General features: G+C 43.3%; 1 protein-coding gene across 1 annotated transcript; it reads right to left on the reverse strand.

Moving 5' to 3' along the window:
* Positions 1-9,491: 9,491 nt before the first annotated feature.
* LOC105733957 (MORF4 family associated protein 1 like 2-like) lies at positions 9,492-13,276 on the reverse strand. The gene is made up of 2 exons (XM_064362760.1): positions 13,194-13,276; positions 9,492-9,939 (listed from the first exon to the last, which is right to left on the reverse strand). Exons 1-2 carry the CDS (start codon positions 13,274-13,276, stop codon positions 9,492-9,494), a joined length of 531 nt encoding a protein of 176 aa, XP_064218830.1.
* Between the last annotated feature and the right edge of the window lie 414 nt (positions 13,277-13,690).

The raw sequence follows: 13,690 nt of genomic DNA on the forward strand, positions 1-13,690 counted from the left end.
TTATCTTGACTTCTGTAAACCACTCAAGTAACAATCGGAATATCCAAAGTTCCCTGGCCCTCAGAATGTCCGGAGCCCCTCACCCTCATCTCTGCCCAGGAGGTAATTTATGGAATCCAATGGCCTTCAGAATGCCTGAAGCCCCTCATCCCCACCCCCACCCCTCACCCTCACCTCCAAGGTGGTTTACAGGTATAAAAGGTCTTCACGCCCTCCTTTCAGGGCCACAGGTTAGAGAGACTTGAGTCCTCCATGGCTGCCAGCAACAAAGACCCTGCAATTTGGCATGCTTTTGTCTTGGTGGTGATTTTCTATGCTCACTCCAGTACAACACCTTTAAGGCAGAACTTTCAGGCTACATCTCATTTTTGTTGTCATCCTAAAATTTTCCTTTTGACAGAAGCCAGAAACAAGTCTGTGTGTGGGAGAATCTTTTATCCTAGAGTTGGTACCATTGACACATGACTCCTAAGTGCCAGAAGAGGTTGAGAGATCTCTCCCATCTGCATGGCCAATGTGGGCTGAGCATCGTGTAGCCTGCAGAGGGATCCAAAAAATCACAGAATGTGGGAGGTGGAAAAACAGCTGGTAAAAATAACAGGTGGCTGGTCAAAGGATAGGAGGCAGGAAGAGGACAAGGCCTGCCTGGGGAAGGGCACATGATTTGTTCCAGCCAAACAGTCACATGAGGTCATGGTCTTGGACCTGGTGCAAGGTAATTCTCAAGCCCCCTTGTGCTGTGGCCTGGGAACTGAGGTCTTTGGTTCTGAAATAAAATTTAAATTTTGGACCTGGCATGCCTATTTGTTTAGCCAGTTTCTCTCTAATGGTGATTCCAGGAAAGGAATTCTCCTGGAAATTTTTGATAATTCTTTTCAAAGGCTTCAATGAATACACACTGATTTGTGATTAAATGATGGCTGTTCATTTCCTTCTGCCTTCTTATTTGACTCACACAATAAATATTAACTATGGCAGAAATGGTCATATCATTCTTTACAACAGAGAAAACCTCAAGTCATTCATAGATAACTCCAAAGCCTCATTCTCCTATATGAAACATTCTCCTACATTAAACTTCTTGAATTTTCTATGTCAACATTTAAAAACATGAAATACTATGAATGAAATATAAATACCTCACTGGGCACCAATTATTAAGGTAAATACAAGAAGGAACTAAATATATGAATACACATACAACAAATAAAGAAGTTTGATTAATTAAACTTTTTTTTTACAAAAGAGAAGCCCAGAATCATGTGACCTAACTGGTAAATTCTACTAAACATTTAGTGAAGAATTCATGCCAACTCTTCACAATCCCTTTCAGAAAATAGAAGACAGTTATCGGGAACACTTTCCAATTTGTTCTATGAGGCCAGTATTACTCTGATATGAAAGCCAGACAAAAGCATCAAAAATAAATATGGATATGAATAAAATTTTGATGAATACACACATAGAAATTCTCAAAAAAAGAGTGAAATGAAGAACATGTCAAAATCATTGAACACCATGAACAAATGGAATTATTTCACAAATGCAATATTGACCTCTCCAATAACCAATCAATGTCTTACACAAAGAAATAGGATTAAGGGAAGGTAACAGAAAGATCCCTTCAACAGACACAGAGAGCATTTGACCAATTCAATATTAATTCATGATTAATCTCCCTGGAAAGGAGGAATATGAGCCGACTTTCTAGATCTGCTAAAGGGCATCAATGAAAATCTTATCACTAACCCCATAACAATAAAGTACTGGTTGTTGTGTCTTGGTATTTTAGAACAAGACAAAAATGTTAGCATCCAAAGAAATTACATAAGAAAATAAACAAATCATTCATGTGGGAAAAAAAGAGGTTGAAATTGTCTATCACTGCAGATGATGTAAACTTGAATATAAAAGTTTATAAGAAATTCATTAAAACTCACAAAAACCAATAAATGAGTTCAGCAAAGTCACAAGATACAAAATCAATATACAAAGTTCAGTAGTACTTTTATGTACTAACAATGATCAACCTTAAAATTAAGAAAACAATTCCATTTATATATGTATGAAAAAATAAATATTTAGGAGTGGATTTAATTCAGTGAAATTTTACAGTAAAAATAAAAACTTTGTTAAAATAATTTTTTAAAAAACTGAAAAAATAGGCATCAATGTTCAGCTAGTTAATATTATTTCATTATCCAGTTTATCCCTTTAAACTCCACACAATGAAATAAAATATATATTAGCATTATTTTTAGTGTAATAATCATAGGTTGGTAGAAAACTCATTATTATAAAAGAAACTGATTCTACATGTCCAGAATAGCCCATCCTAATTTTTCTATTATTTACATCTACTATAAATCAAATAGATTTTGTTCCAATAGATATTAAGATAAAATCCAAATTATTAAATATGCAAGATTAATTATAAGCCCACCAAGGAGGTTTTTACTTGGTGTGGGAATTCAGAGAGCATAAATTTGCAAAGACAGAAACAAATGTTTTTGAATGAATTATGAGGGACATTACACACAGGCATGATTCCCACTTTCATCAATTGACTCATGTAATCTTACTGTACAAAAAACTACCTCTGATTTTAGACAGATGCTAAATTAACCAGCACCAAGTTCATATCCCGGAGAACCGCTCACTATAGAGGATTCTGTCTCCTGGCTGATGACACTATTCTGTCTTTCATAGACTACTCTAAAGTTTCTATAATAATGGTAGAGTTTAGTAAAGTGGAGCCCCAGGCCAGCCATCCCCGTGCTCCTGGCCAGCAGCAGCATCTCCCCTGAGCACGCTGGCATAGGGTATGCACCTGACACCATCTTGCTGCTGTTCACCTCCACATACAAAGTTGCTGTATGCTTTGCAGTGGAATTCCACCTGGCTGCATCTGGTTGGCCAGAAGCCCTGCAGGTAGAATGGGATGGTGAAGAGAGCACATTGACAGAACAGAAGGGAGCTCAGAGGCTGCCTACCTTCCCATCCCCTGCCCACAGGCAAGAGCACTCACCTAGCTGTCTAGTGTGCATGTCTGCTAAAGGCTGCTGCACTGTTCTCCATCACAGAGATGAAGTGACTGCAGTTTGAGGGCACCACACTCCATGGCCAGGCTCTACTGCTGGTGCCACAGCTTTAGGTGCAAGGGCAGGTGAGCCAAAGACAGGTCCCACCTTCCACACCCAGGCTACTCTCCCACAAGTTTCCAGGCTCACCTCGATGTCCTGATGTGATGCTCTCCTTAGAGCTCTTGTGGTTCTTCATCCAGGAGGTGGAGACAGTGAGGTTGCCAGAAGCCAGGCAGTGAAAGTTGGTTTGGGTGGCCCCCATGGCTGGCAGTTTCTGGTCCATCCACTGGGGCCAAGTCCAGTAAGGGGTCTCTGTTGGTGGAAGTGCACACGAAGGCCACAGCTGAGGTGAGGAGCAGGGGCCCATCTGACCAGACCCCCAATTCAAGGTCATGTTGCCCACCCCCAGCCTCAGTTTTCTCTCCTGTGTAGGGAGAGTATTGGCCTTTCAAGGACTCCTGCCTGGGCTGAATGAGACTCCAAAGGGCTTCAACATGATGTCCCTGCCCAGTCATGTTCTGAGCTGTGCTATGTGTTTCCTTCCATTGCCTCCACTTCCCCCAAGTGGCTGCTTTTGCTGAGATGTTGGGGTGCTTCATCCTAGCCTGGAAACCTCAAAGAATAATGGAGTCTCCAGGGGATCCCCCACTCCCCCAGGGAGGCACACCAGGAAGGCCCACCAGGAAAGAGACCCAGCAGGTAGTCCAGCTAAGTGAATGACCCAGGACAGGCATTTCGAGCAGTTTAACAGGAAGGGAAACCCAGCCTCTTGCATAGCTGGAGGCCTCAGAAGCAGCTGAGATGCCTTGGCCCCCAAGCCTCTGAGCCCCTAAGCCACCCTCTGCAGAGCTCCAGAGCCCAGCGGGCACCAGTGAGGATGGCCTCCCAGAGGCCTCAGCTCTTTTTGTCTTGGTGACTGGGGCTGTCACCATTCCCCCGCTCACACTTCATCTAGTTTTTCTTCTTTCTGGGGGTTGGGGTGTGGATGCCTTCCTATCTGGACTCATGGGTAGACTGAATTGCCATGCCTTTAGGAGAGAGGCACCAGGGACCCAAGAAAGAGGAAGGGGCAGCCCCTTCCCCAAAGCGACCTCCTCGCCATTCACGTGCAGCAACAGACACACCTCTCAGAGGTGGATGCTGAGGCACAGGCGGCAGCTGTGTAGAGAGACACAGGGAAGAGGCACATCTCAGCTCTGAGCTGTCCTCCAGGCCTCCAGGGATAAAGGAAGGAGACGTGGGGTGATGAAGACAGCTTAGTGGGCTGTGGCAGAGGCTGTTCCCAGGACTGGGAGATGACAATGACTCAGCGCTGCCCACTTCTAGACTGTGCCTTCTAAAAGTGGTCCTTCAGTTACCCCCAAAGATTAAGCCCACATCTGCCTGGGACTGCCAGGTAGGCACAGGCAAGCAGAGACTCAGGGTGAGGGCTCTACAGTGTGTGGGCAGGGGCAGAGGTCATTATGGCAGGTGAGTGGAAATTGGTATTCTCTTCCTGGGTCTGCCCCTCTCCTGGGGACTTTCCTCTTTTTCCCTCTGCCTCTGTCTCCCTGGATGGTTCCTTCTCACTTTCTTGCCTGCTCACCCCAGAGATCCCAAGGGCTCAGCCTACCACCATTGGTCCCCAGGTTGTAGCTGCCCCTTCCATGCCCATCTCATGAGGACCCTCATCTGCATGAGTGCATATCTGGGCTTCTCTGAAACCAGAAGCCCCACCTCCCTGACAGGCCCCTCCACAGCTGGGCAGAGTCCACCTGCCACTGTTTCAGGTCAGAATGCCTGGGCATCGTCCCCCTGCCTGCTCCCTCACACCCACAGCCCATTCCCCCAAAATGTTGTTGGCATCCCTTTTACAGCCCCCACAGCCACCCTCCCTTCCTGCCAGGCTGTAGCTTTCATCTCTTGGTGCCTTAACACCTCTGTCCATCTGCCCAACGGCAGCCACCTGAGTCTCCACCATGTCCTGTGCTCAACCTGCAGTAGCCACCTCACCCAGAGCTAACACCAAAGTCCCCACAGGCCATTCATGGTCTCCTCACTGCTCCTGGAATCCCAGGGCCCTGTTCCCCAAGCTTCGCATCTGCAATATGGGTGTCTCCTCCCACCCCCACCTTGCCCCCACAGCCCAAGACATCCAGAACCATCTAATATGTACATAATACAGGCAAATTACACAATAATTTGTAATACATCATATTGCATACAAATTATGTAATATAATTTATCATAATACATGCAAATTATGATCTCATATTGTGATGTTATAATGCATATGCATTATGATGTCATAATATATTGTGATGCAATAGTGCATACTAATTATGATTTCATAATATATTGTGATGTCATAACACACTGGTTATTATGCCATAATATATTGTGATCATTAATACATCATAATACATACAAAGTATGACATCATAATATATTGTGATGTCATAATACATACTATAATATCATAATACATTGTGATGTCATAAGATATACAACCTATGATGTAATATATTGTGATGTCATAATATCATGTTTATCATATTTTTGATACAATGACAAAATTTTATTAGGTAATTTTATAAGAAAATTGAGTGAAATTTTGTAATAACATTAATATATAAAGATTAAAATCGTGGTGAAAGATGAAAAAGGAGCAGGCATCTCACATGCTGGGAGTGGAAACAGAAAGGATGGGCGAGGAATTTGCCTCACTTTAAACCACCAGATCTCATGAGTACTAACTATGACAAGAACAGCACAGAGCCATGAGGAGTCCATCCCCATGATTCAGCCACATCCCACCAGGCCCCACCTATAACATTAGGGTTAAAATTTATTACAAGATTTGGAGGGGACATCTAAACTATATTATATGACCATTAGAAAAAAAGATGAGGACAAATGCAGTGACTCATGTACTTTGGGAAGTGGAGTTGGATGGATCACATGATCAGGAGATTGAGACCATCCTGGCTAACATGGTGAAAGCTTGTCTCTACTAAAAATACAAAAAATTAGTCAGGTGTTGGGGTAAGTGCCTGTAATCCCAGCTACTTGGGAGGCTGAGGCAGGAGAATCACTTGAACTTGGGAGGCGGAGGTTGCAGTGAGCCGAGATTGTGTCACTGCACTCCAGCTTAGGTGACAGAGTGAGACTCCATCTTACACACACAAAGAAAAACCGATGAAACATTCTACTGTTCAGATACTTTCATTCCAGAGCAAATGGCTAAATGATTGAATTCAACATTCTGTGGCGAGGTGAGCGAAAGGAGGTGTACAGGGGGCTTTGGCTGCATTTGTCCCACTTCCCTTATGCTGTTGTGAGTTCTGATGTCACCACCTGAAGGGTTATTTGTGGACATTATTATTGCTATTGTTGTGATTATTCTTATTTATCTTACCTTAATAAAAATATATATTTTTTAGCTTCTCATATATTTTTCTAAAATACCCTAAGGGTTTTGATTAAATTCCTTGTTACTGTGTCTTATAAAAATTGACAGAGAAATGGCTAAAATAGATTAAAATTACACAAACTCTAAGAGTCAAGTTTCTATTGGGCAGGCTTAGGAAAGACAGAACTGGAACTACTCCACCAGCATAGACATCAGACACATGGGGCCTACATTCTGTCCCGGCCCTGCCCAGATCCACCCACCTCTAAGGCCTCATCCAGGTATGGTGTCATCCTGGAATCTCCTCTCTCAGAACTAATTAAAGGAGATCAGAAATTTGAGTGGTGGCTCCTGCTGCCTTTCCTGAGCTGGAAATTTCAGCTCAATTTCCTGAAAATAAAAAGCAGATAAATGGGAGCAAATAATTATATATTTGTGGGCCACAATTTATTTTTCACTGAAGCCAGTGCTTTTAGCAACATCACACCTAGCAACCTGTTGTTTTTTTTTTTTTAACTTCTGCAGATCCAGTAGTTGCTCTATAAGACACAAGAACGTCAATATAAATACCAAAAAAAATCCTTCTGAACAGTTCACCCTTTCTTTCTGTATCACTCTCATCTGTCTATATGGCTTTTATTCTACACATTTTCTTTTTAACATAAATAATATTTAAAATAAAAGAAAAAATAGAAATGCTGGGCCCTTCATTTAAATCATAGGAATTACAGTACACTTAGCACCCAACTTCCAGGGTGCTATGAGAATTAACTCCCATATGATGTTTTCAGCACAGAGCTTTGTCACAGACTTCTGAACACAGGGCACACACTCAATAAACATCGTATTAACTCATGGGTACATGTTTTTCAAATGCAGACTTACTCCAACATTGATGCCTTCTCTAGGCTCAGTAAACTTTAAAGAGGCAGCAGAGAATAACATGTTTGTATATGGTGATTAGTGGTTTCCAGTTTGGGCCAAAAGTATCTGCATTGTGATAAGAGTGTTAGGTGTCAGAAACTCTGAGCGCTGCACCTGCTTTCTCTAGCTGAGTGCTACTAAGACGGATGTAGTGGGAGAATTATCAACATTAAGAGAAGACTGTAAAGAAGCCAATTCATGGACCCCTTCCAAACCTACAGAATCACATTACTAAGAGAGAGGCCTGCAATCAGAAATTATTTATATGTACATATAAATTTTTAATTTATGTTGCAATGCTTCGCTAAGTCGCTCTCAGCCTAGGTTTCCAACCACAATCACATGACCACTTTAAAGTAATACCATCACCTGTGCCATCTCTCAGACTCTGTCTGTTGATCTCGGTGGGACCATCCATATTGTTTTAATTAGGAAGTCAAATTTGTCCCTCTTTGATGATGACATGATATTATATCTAGAAAAAGCTAAAGACCACCAAAAATGGGCCAGGCACAGTGGCTCACGCCTGTAATCCCAGCACTTTGGGAGGCTGAGGCGGGTGGATCACGAGGTCAAGAGATCGAGACCATCCTGGTCAACATGGTGAAACCGTGTCTCTACTAAAAATACAAAAAATTAGCTGGGCATGGTGGCACGTGCCTGTAATCCCAGCTACTCAGCAGGCTGAGGCAGGAGAATTGCCTGAACCCAGGAGGCGGAGGTTGCGGTGAGCCGAGATCGCACCATTGCACTGCAGCCTGGGTAACAAGAGTGAAACTCCGTCTCAAAAAAAAAAAAAAAAAAAAAAGACCACCAAAAACTTTAGACTTTATAAATGAATTTAATAATGTTTCATCATACAAAAATCAATGAACAAAAATTAGCAGCATTTTAATACATTTATTTTTTTTTTTTTCATTTTGAAAAATGTTTATTCATCTTACTTTTTCCTGGCCAATTGCTTTGGTCATCTGCACAAAGATTCTAAAGACTGGCTTTCAGCATGTGTTTTTCCAAGCAAATGAACTTCATCATCACAAGGCAGAGCTCTGATTTTAGTCCCTGTGGAGTCTGGGCTCTGATGACCTAGGCTAGTAATCATCTAAGCCTGGAATGACTGTTTGGGACCCTCAGGGCCAGCTTGAAGCTTTCCTTCCTCAGCCACTCTGGGCCCTTGAAAAGGTCACATGCATTTGTGGCAGAGACTCTATCATAACGAAGTTGACCCCAAAGTCAGCAAACACATGTACCTAGAATTCATCCCAATTGTAGATTGCTCACCAGACAGGTTACACGATGTGCACCAGTTAACATGCCGTAGGAAAATTACATTCCAGGGAAAAACAAAATGCTATAAAAACAAAAAAAAAAACACCAAAACAGCTCTCCTCCTTTGATCTGATGGTCTGCAGACGTCCTCAAATCCATACATCGCCACTCTTCCAGACCAACCGTCCACTGGGGCCTTCTCAATCTCATCCAAAGTCGCATTCACAACCTTGACTGGGGCTCGGGTTCTTGATTTTGGCAGCTGCAACCACGTAGCGTCTTCTCAGTTGTAGAACTCTAACTTCCAATCTCTCATGAGTCCCCAAATTCCAAGAAGCATTAAAAAAAGCAAAGAACAAGGGTATCCTTCCAAACTTTGAAAGTAGAATAAAATCACAGGAACAAATATGACCACACAGCAGCGTGCATACTGTACACGCCCTTTTCCTTTACGTAGGGCATGAATGAAAAGCTGTCTCTTCCAAACTGAATGCACTTATTAATCAAAAAAGACACATGACCATCTAATGCTGAAGTCATCCACCAGGATGGTACTGGAAATTTAGTGGCTAATGTGGAGAAAACGCAGGCAGAAAAACGGGGGAGAAAAAATGAAAGGCTCTCTTGGTATCAGCCTGTCCAAGCAGCCACGACTCTTTATCAGGTGAACACAGTTCATCAGTTGGCAACCTATGAAAAAAGAGTGAAACCAACTTGGCGAAGACCGTGGCACAGCTCTGCGCTCCCCTCCCTGGCTGCTCAGCGCCTTCCACGCGGGACACTCCCCGCCGCGCTCCGCTCCAGCCCCGCACGGCCCAGCCGGCTCAGCAGCACTCGCAGCCGGCAATCCGCTGATGCAGCTCCACGATCTTCCTGCCCATCCGCGCCGCCTCCGCGCCCTTCCTCTCCGCCTCCGCGCACAGCCTGGCCACCCGCTCCTCCGCCTCCGCGCGCGGGCTGGGTACAGGGGCCCGGGAGCTCCGCTCCTCCGTCTCCACCTCGCTGTTGATGGCGTCTGGCAAGCTCTGGATCTCCAGCAGCTTCCTGCGGGCCCGCCAGTGCGCCCGGGCGCGCTCGCACTCCAGGGAGGCCAGGTCCTCACTGCCGGCGTGGGACGCGGGGCTCAGCGGGCTGCCCAGGTCTTCTCGGGGCTCCCGCGCCTCGTCTGCGTCCATGGTCAGAATTCCGCCACCGGCCCTTCCCGACCGCGGGCCACTCCGAGGCCGCCCACCAGCAGCGCGCGCGGAAGCCTCGCTGTCACCAGCGACCGGACTAGCAACAGGTGGCACCGGTTTTCACAGCGATGATGGCGTCCAAAAATGCATTTTAATACCTTTAATAATGATCACGCTGAGGACCTAATTAAAAAGTCAATTTTTTTACAATACTTACGAAAAAAGTAAAATAACTATAAATACAATTAATCAAATAGGTGAAAGATCTCTACAAGGAAAACTACAAAACACTGATGAAATAAATCATATGATACAAACAAATGAGAAAAACATTCCATGTTCATGGAAAGAATTATTATCATTAAAATGACTATAGTCCCCCAAACAATCTACATATTAAATGCAATTCCTATCAAAATGCCAATGTTAGCTTTTATAGAATTAGAAAAAAGTTTAAATCCATATGGAACCATAGAAAAGCCTGAATAGCCAAAGCAAACTGAACCAAAGACAACAAAGTTGGAGATATTACATTATCTGCCCTAAAATTATTCTAGAAGGCTTTAATAACCAAAACAGCATGGCAATGATATAAACAGACATATAGAGAACCTAAAAATAAAGCCACATTCTTACACACAACTGATCCTTTACAAGGTCAACAAAAACACACTGGAGAAATGACATTGCATTTAACATATTGCACTGGAAAAATTATATTGCCATATGCAGAAAGATAAAATGGAACCCCAAACTCTCACCATAAACAAAAATCAACTCAATATATATCAAACTACTAAAATGTAAGACCTGAAATGATAAAAGTTCTAGAAGTAATCTTATGATAAACTGTTCTAGACATTGGCCTGGACAAATAATTTATGACTAAGATCTCAAAAGCCAAAGCAACCATAACAAAAATAGACAAATGAAACAATTAAACTAAAAAGCTCCTGAAAAGAAACTTTAACAAGTGAGCAAAAAACCTACGGAATACAAAAAATGTTTGCAAACTATGCATGTGACAAAGAACTGATGTCTGGAATGTATAAGGAAATCAAACAACTCAACAAGAATAAAACAAGTAACATTATCGAAAAGCAGGCAAATAATGGGAACAGATATTTTTCAAAAAAAAAAAAAAGACAATGATGACCAATAAGCATGTAAAAAATGCTCAACATTGCCAATGATCAGAGAAATACCAATTAAAAACCACAATGAAATACCATTTTACACCATTCATAAAGGCTAATTAATAAAAAGAAGAAAAATGACAGATATTGGCAAGGATACAGAGAAAAAAGGAAACTTATACATTGTTGTGGGAATGTAAATTTCTACCTCAATGGAAAATGATATGTAGATCTCTCAAAAAAAATAAAAATACAACTTTCATTTGATTCAACATTTCAACCACTGGGTAGTTACTCAAAGGAAAATAATTTATTACATAAAGAAGATACCCACACTCATATATTTATTGCAGCATTATTCACAATAGCAAAGATACGGAGTCAATTTAAATGGATTAATCAATGATTGAATAAAGAAAATGTGCTATACATTTTTACCATGGAATACTACTCAGTCATAAAAAGGAATAAAATAATATCTTTTGCAGCAATATAAATGGAACTGGAGGTCATTATTGTAAGTGAAATAACTCAGAAACAGAAAATCAAATACTGCATTTTCTCACTTATACATGGGAGCTCAATCATGTGTATACTTGGATATAGAGACTGGAAAAATAGACACTGGAAACTCGGAAAGATGGGGAGTGGTAGAGGGTTTAGGAATAAGAAAATACCCAACTGGGACAATGAGGACTGTTCAGATGATTGTTACACCGAAAGCCCACACTTCATCACTATGCAACGTATCCATGTAATAAAACTGCATTTGTACTGTCTAACATATTAGTAAAGAGAAAAAAATCTCCTTTTATCAAGAGGGCAGACTGAATAGACCTCATAATTTTCATAAATATTTAGGCAGTAAAATAATTTTAATAAAAAAAATATTTTTTTGAGCTGGAGTCTTGCTCTGTTGCTGAGGCTGGAATGCAGTGGCAGCGACCTTGGCTCACTGCAACCTCTGCCTCCATGTTTCAAGCAATTCTCCTGCCTCAGCCTCCCTAGTAGCTGGGATTAAAGGCACCCGCCACCATGCCTGGCTAATTTTTGTATTTTTAGTAGAGACAGGGTTTCACCATGTTGGCCAGGCTGGTCTCAACCTCCTCACCTCAGGTGATCTGACTGGCTCGACATCTCAAAGTGCCGGGATTACAGACATGAGCCACTGTACACAGCCAATAATATTGTATTTTAAGAATGGTATAGGGGCCGGGCGCGGTGGCTCACGCCTGTAATCCCAGCACTTTGGGAGACCGAGGTGGGTGGATCACGAGGTCAAGAGATCGAGACCATCCTGGTCAACATGGTGAAACCCCGTCTCTACTAAAAATACAAAAAATTAGCTGGGCATGGTGGCGCACGCCTGTAATCCCAGCTACTCAGGAGGCTGAGGCAGGAGAATTGCCTGAACCCAGGAAGTGGAGGCCGCGTTGAGCCGAGATCGCGCCATTGCACTACAGTCTGGGTAACAAGAGCGAAACTCCGTCTGAAAAAAAAAAAAAAGAAAAGAAAAAGAAAATTTGATGAATTATAGTAGTAGTACGTAGCACATACAATATGCAAGGCAAGATTCTAAGACATTAGACATTTGTAGACAGAATATCTAACAGTGTAAAATAAATAACATGAAGATTCACCGGCAATGACAAATTGACATATTTTCAATTATATTAGATGACATCAAATCCATTGTAAAATTTGCTGTTTTGTTTCATAATAAAGGATTATAATGTTAAGTAACTTTATTAAAATGTTTGACTAGGCATATAGATTAATGGGCAGCATGTTGACCAGTAAACAGAAGATACAGATTATTTTCAAAGACAAAACAAAATTGTTTATTTTTATTTATTTATTTACTTTTGGTTGGGCTAGCAGCTTTATTCGCTGGAGATATAGTGGCGTCCTCTCCTTGGGAGGTGGGATCTTCTACCGGTCACCCCCAGCCGTGGTCCAGGAGGCGCCCTGAAATTCAGTGCTGGGCTCAGCTGGGGGCGGGGCCTTGGAGAAGGCGAACTGTGCAGGGAAGCAGTAGCTGTGGGTTCTCACCGCCCGCTCTGCCCGGCTGTCCTGGGTCTCCTGCTGCTCCTCAGGCTCCCGCCGAGCCTACATCTCTATTGGGCAGTGAGCATCCAGCCCGGAACCTTCGCCTCAGAGCCCTGTTTGACGCAGGCCGGGCATTTCCGCTTCCTCCCCTTGGGCTGGACTTTACCCTCGGGGTTTCTTCCAGTCTTTCTTCCAGCCGCTTGTCTGCCTGAGCTTCAATTTCAGCCTCAAAAATGTTAGGAAGGGCATGTCCACGGTGCTGTTCACATTGGTCTCCCGGAAGGTCACTGCATGGGCAGGTGGATTCCTCCCGAGCCACCTACAGGCCCCCTCACTGGGCCCCGTAAGCTCGACCCCACCGGCGACACCCACGCCCACACATGGGGCCAGCGGGACCCGCAGCCGTCGCTTGTTTCTGCTGTCACCCCGTTTATTGCGAAGCGGGTGTGCTCCCCTCAGCTGTCTGAGCCCACTGGGAGCCGCCTCCTCCCCTGCCCTGTCCCTGGGGGACCATGCCCACAGAATGTTGGGAAGAGGTGAAGGAACTGGGAAATGTCCCTTTCTACAAATTGACCTTGGGGTGCTCCTGGTCCTCTCCACTCCCTCCCATTCTGCCCACACTGTTCCCTGGGGCCTGGAGATTTTGCAAAGTTTCCTGCCCCC

This window comes from Aotus nancymaae, unplaced genomic scaffold (genome assembly GCF_030222135.1).
Source record: "Aotus nancymaae isolate 86718 unplaced genomic scaffold, 86718_ANA_hifiasm-v0.15.2.pri h1tg000049l, whole genome shotgun sequence".
Taxonomy (NCBI): Eukaryota; Metazoa; Chordata; class Mammalia; order Primates; family Aotidae; genus Aotus; species Aotus nancymaae.

Coding starts and splice junctions, on each gene's coding strand:
- LOC105733957 (XM_064362760.1), bottom strand. CDS start 13,276: ATGCCCTTCCTAACATTTTTGAGGCTGAAATTGAAGCTCAGGCAGACA. Junction 9,940..13,193: donor GACTGGAAGAAACCCCGAGG/GTAAAGTCCAGC, acceptor ACCTGTTGCTAG/TCCGGTCGCTGGTGACAGCG.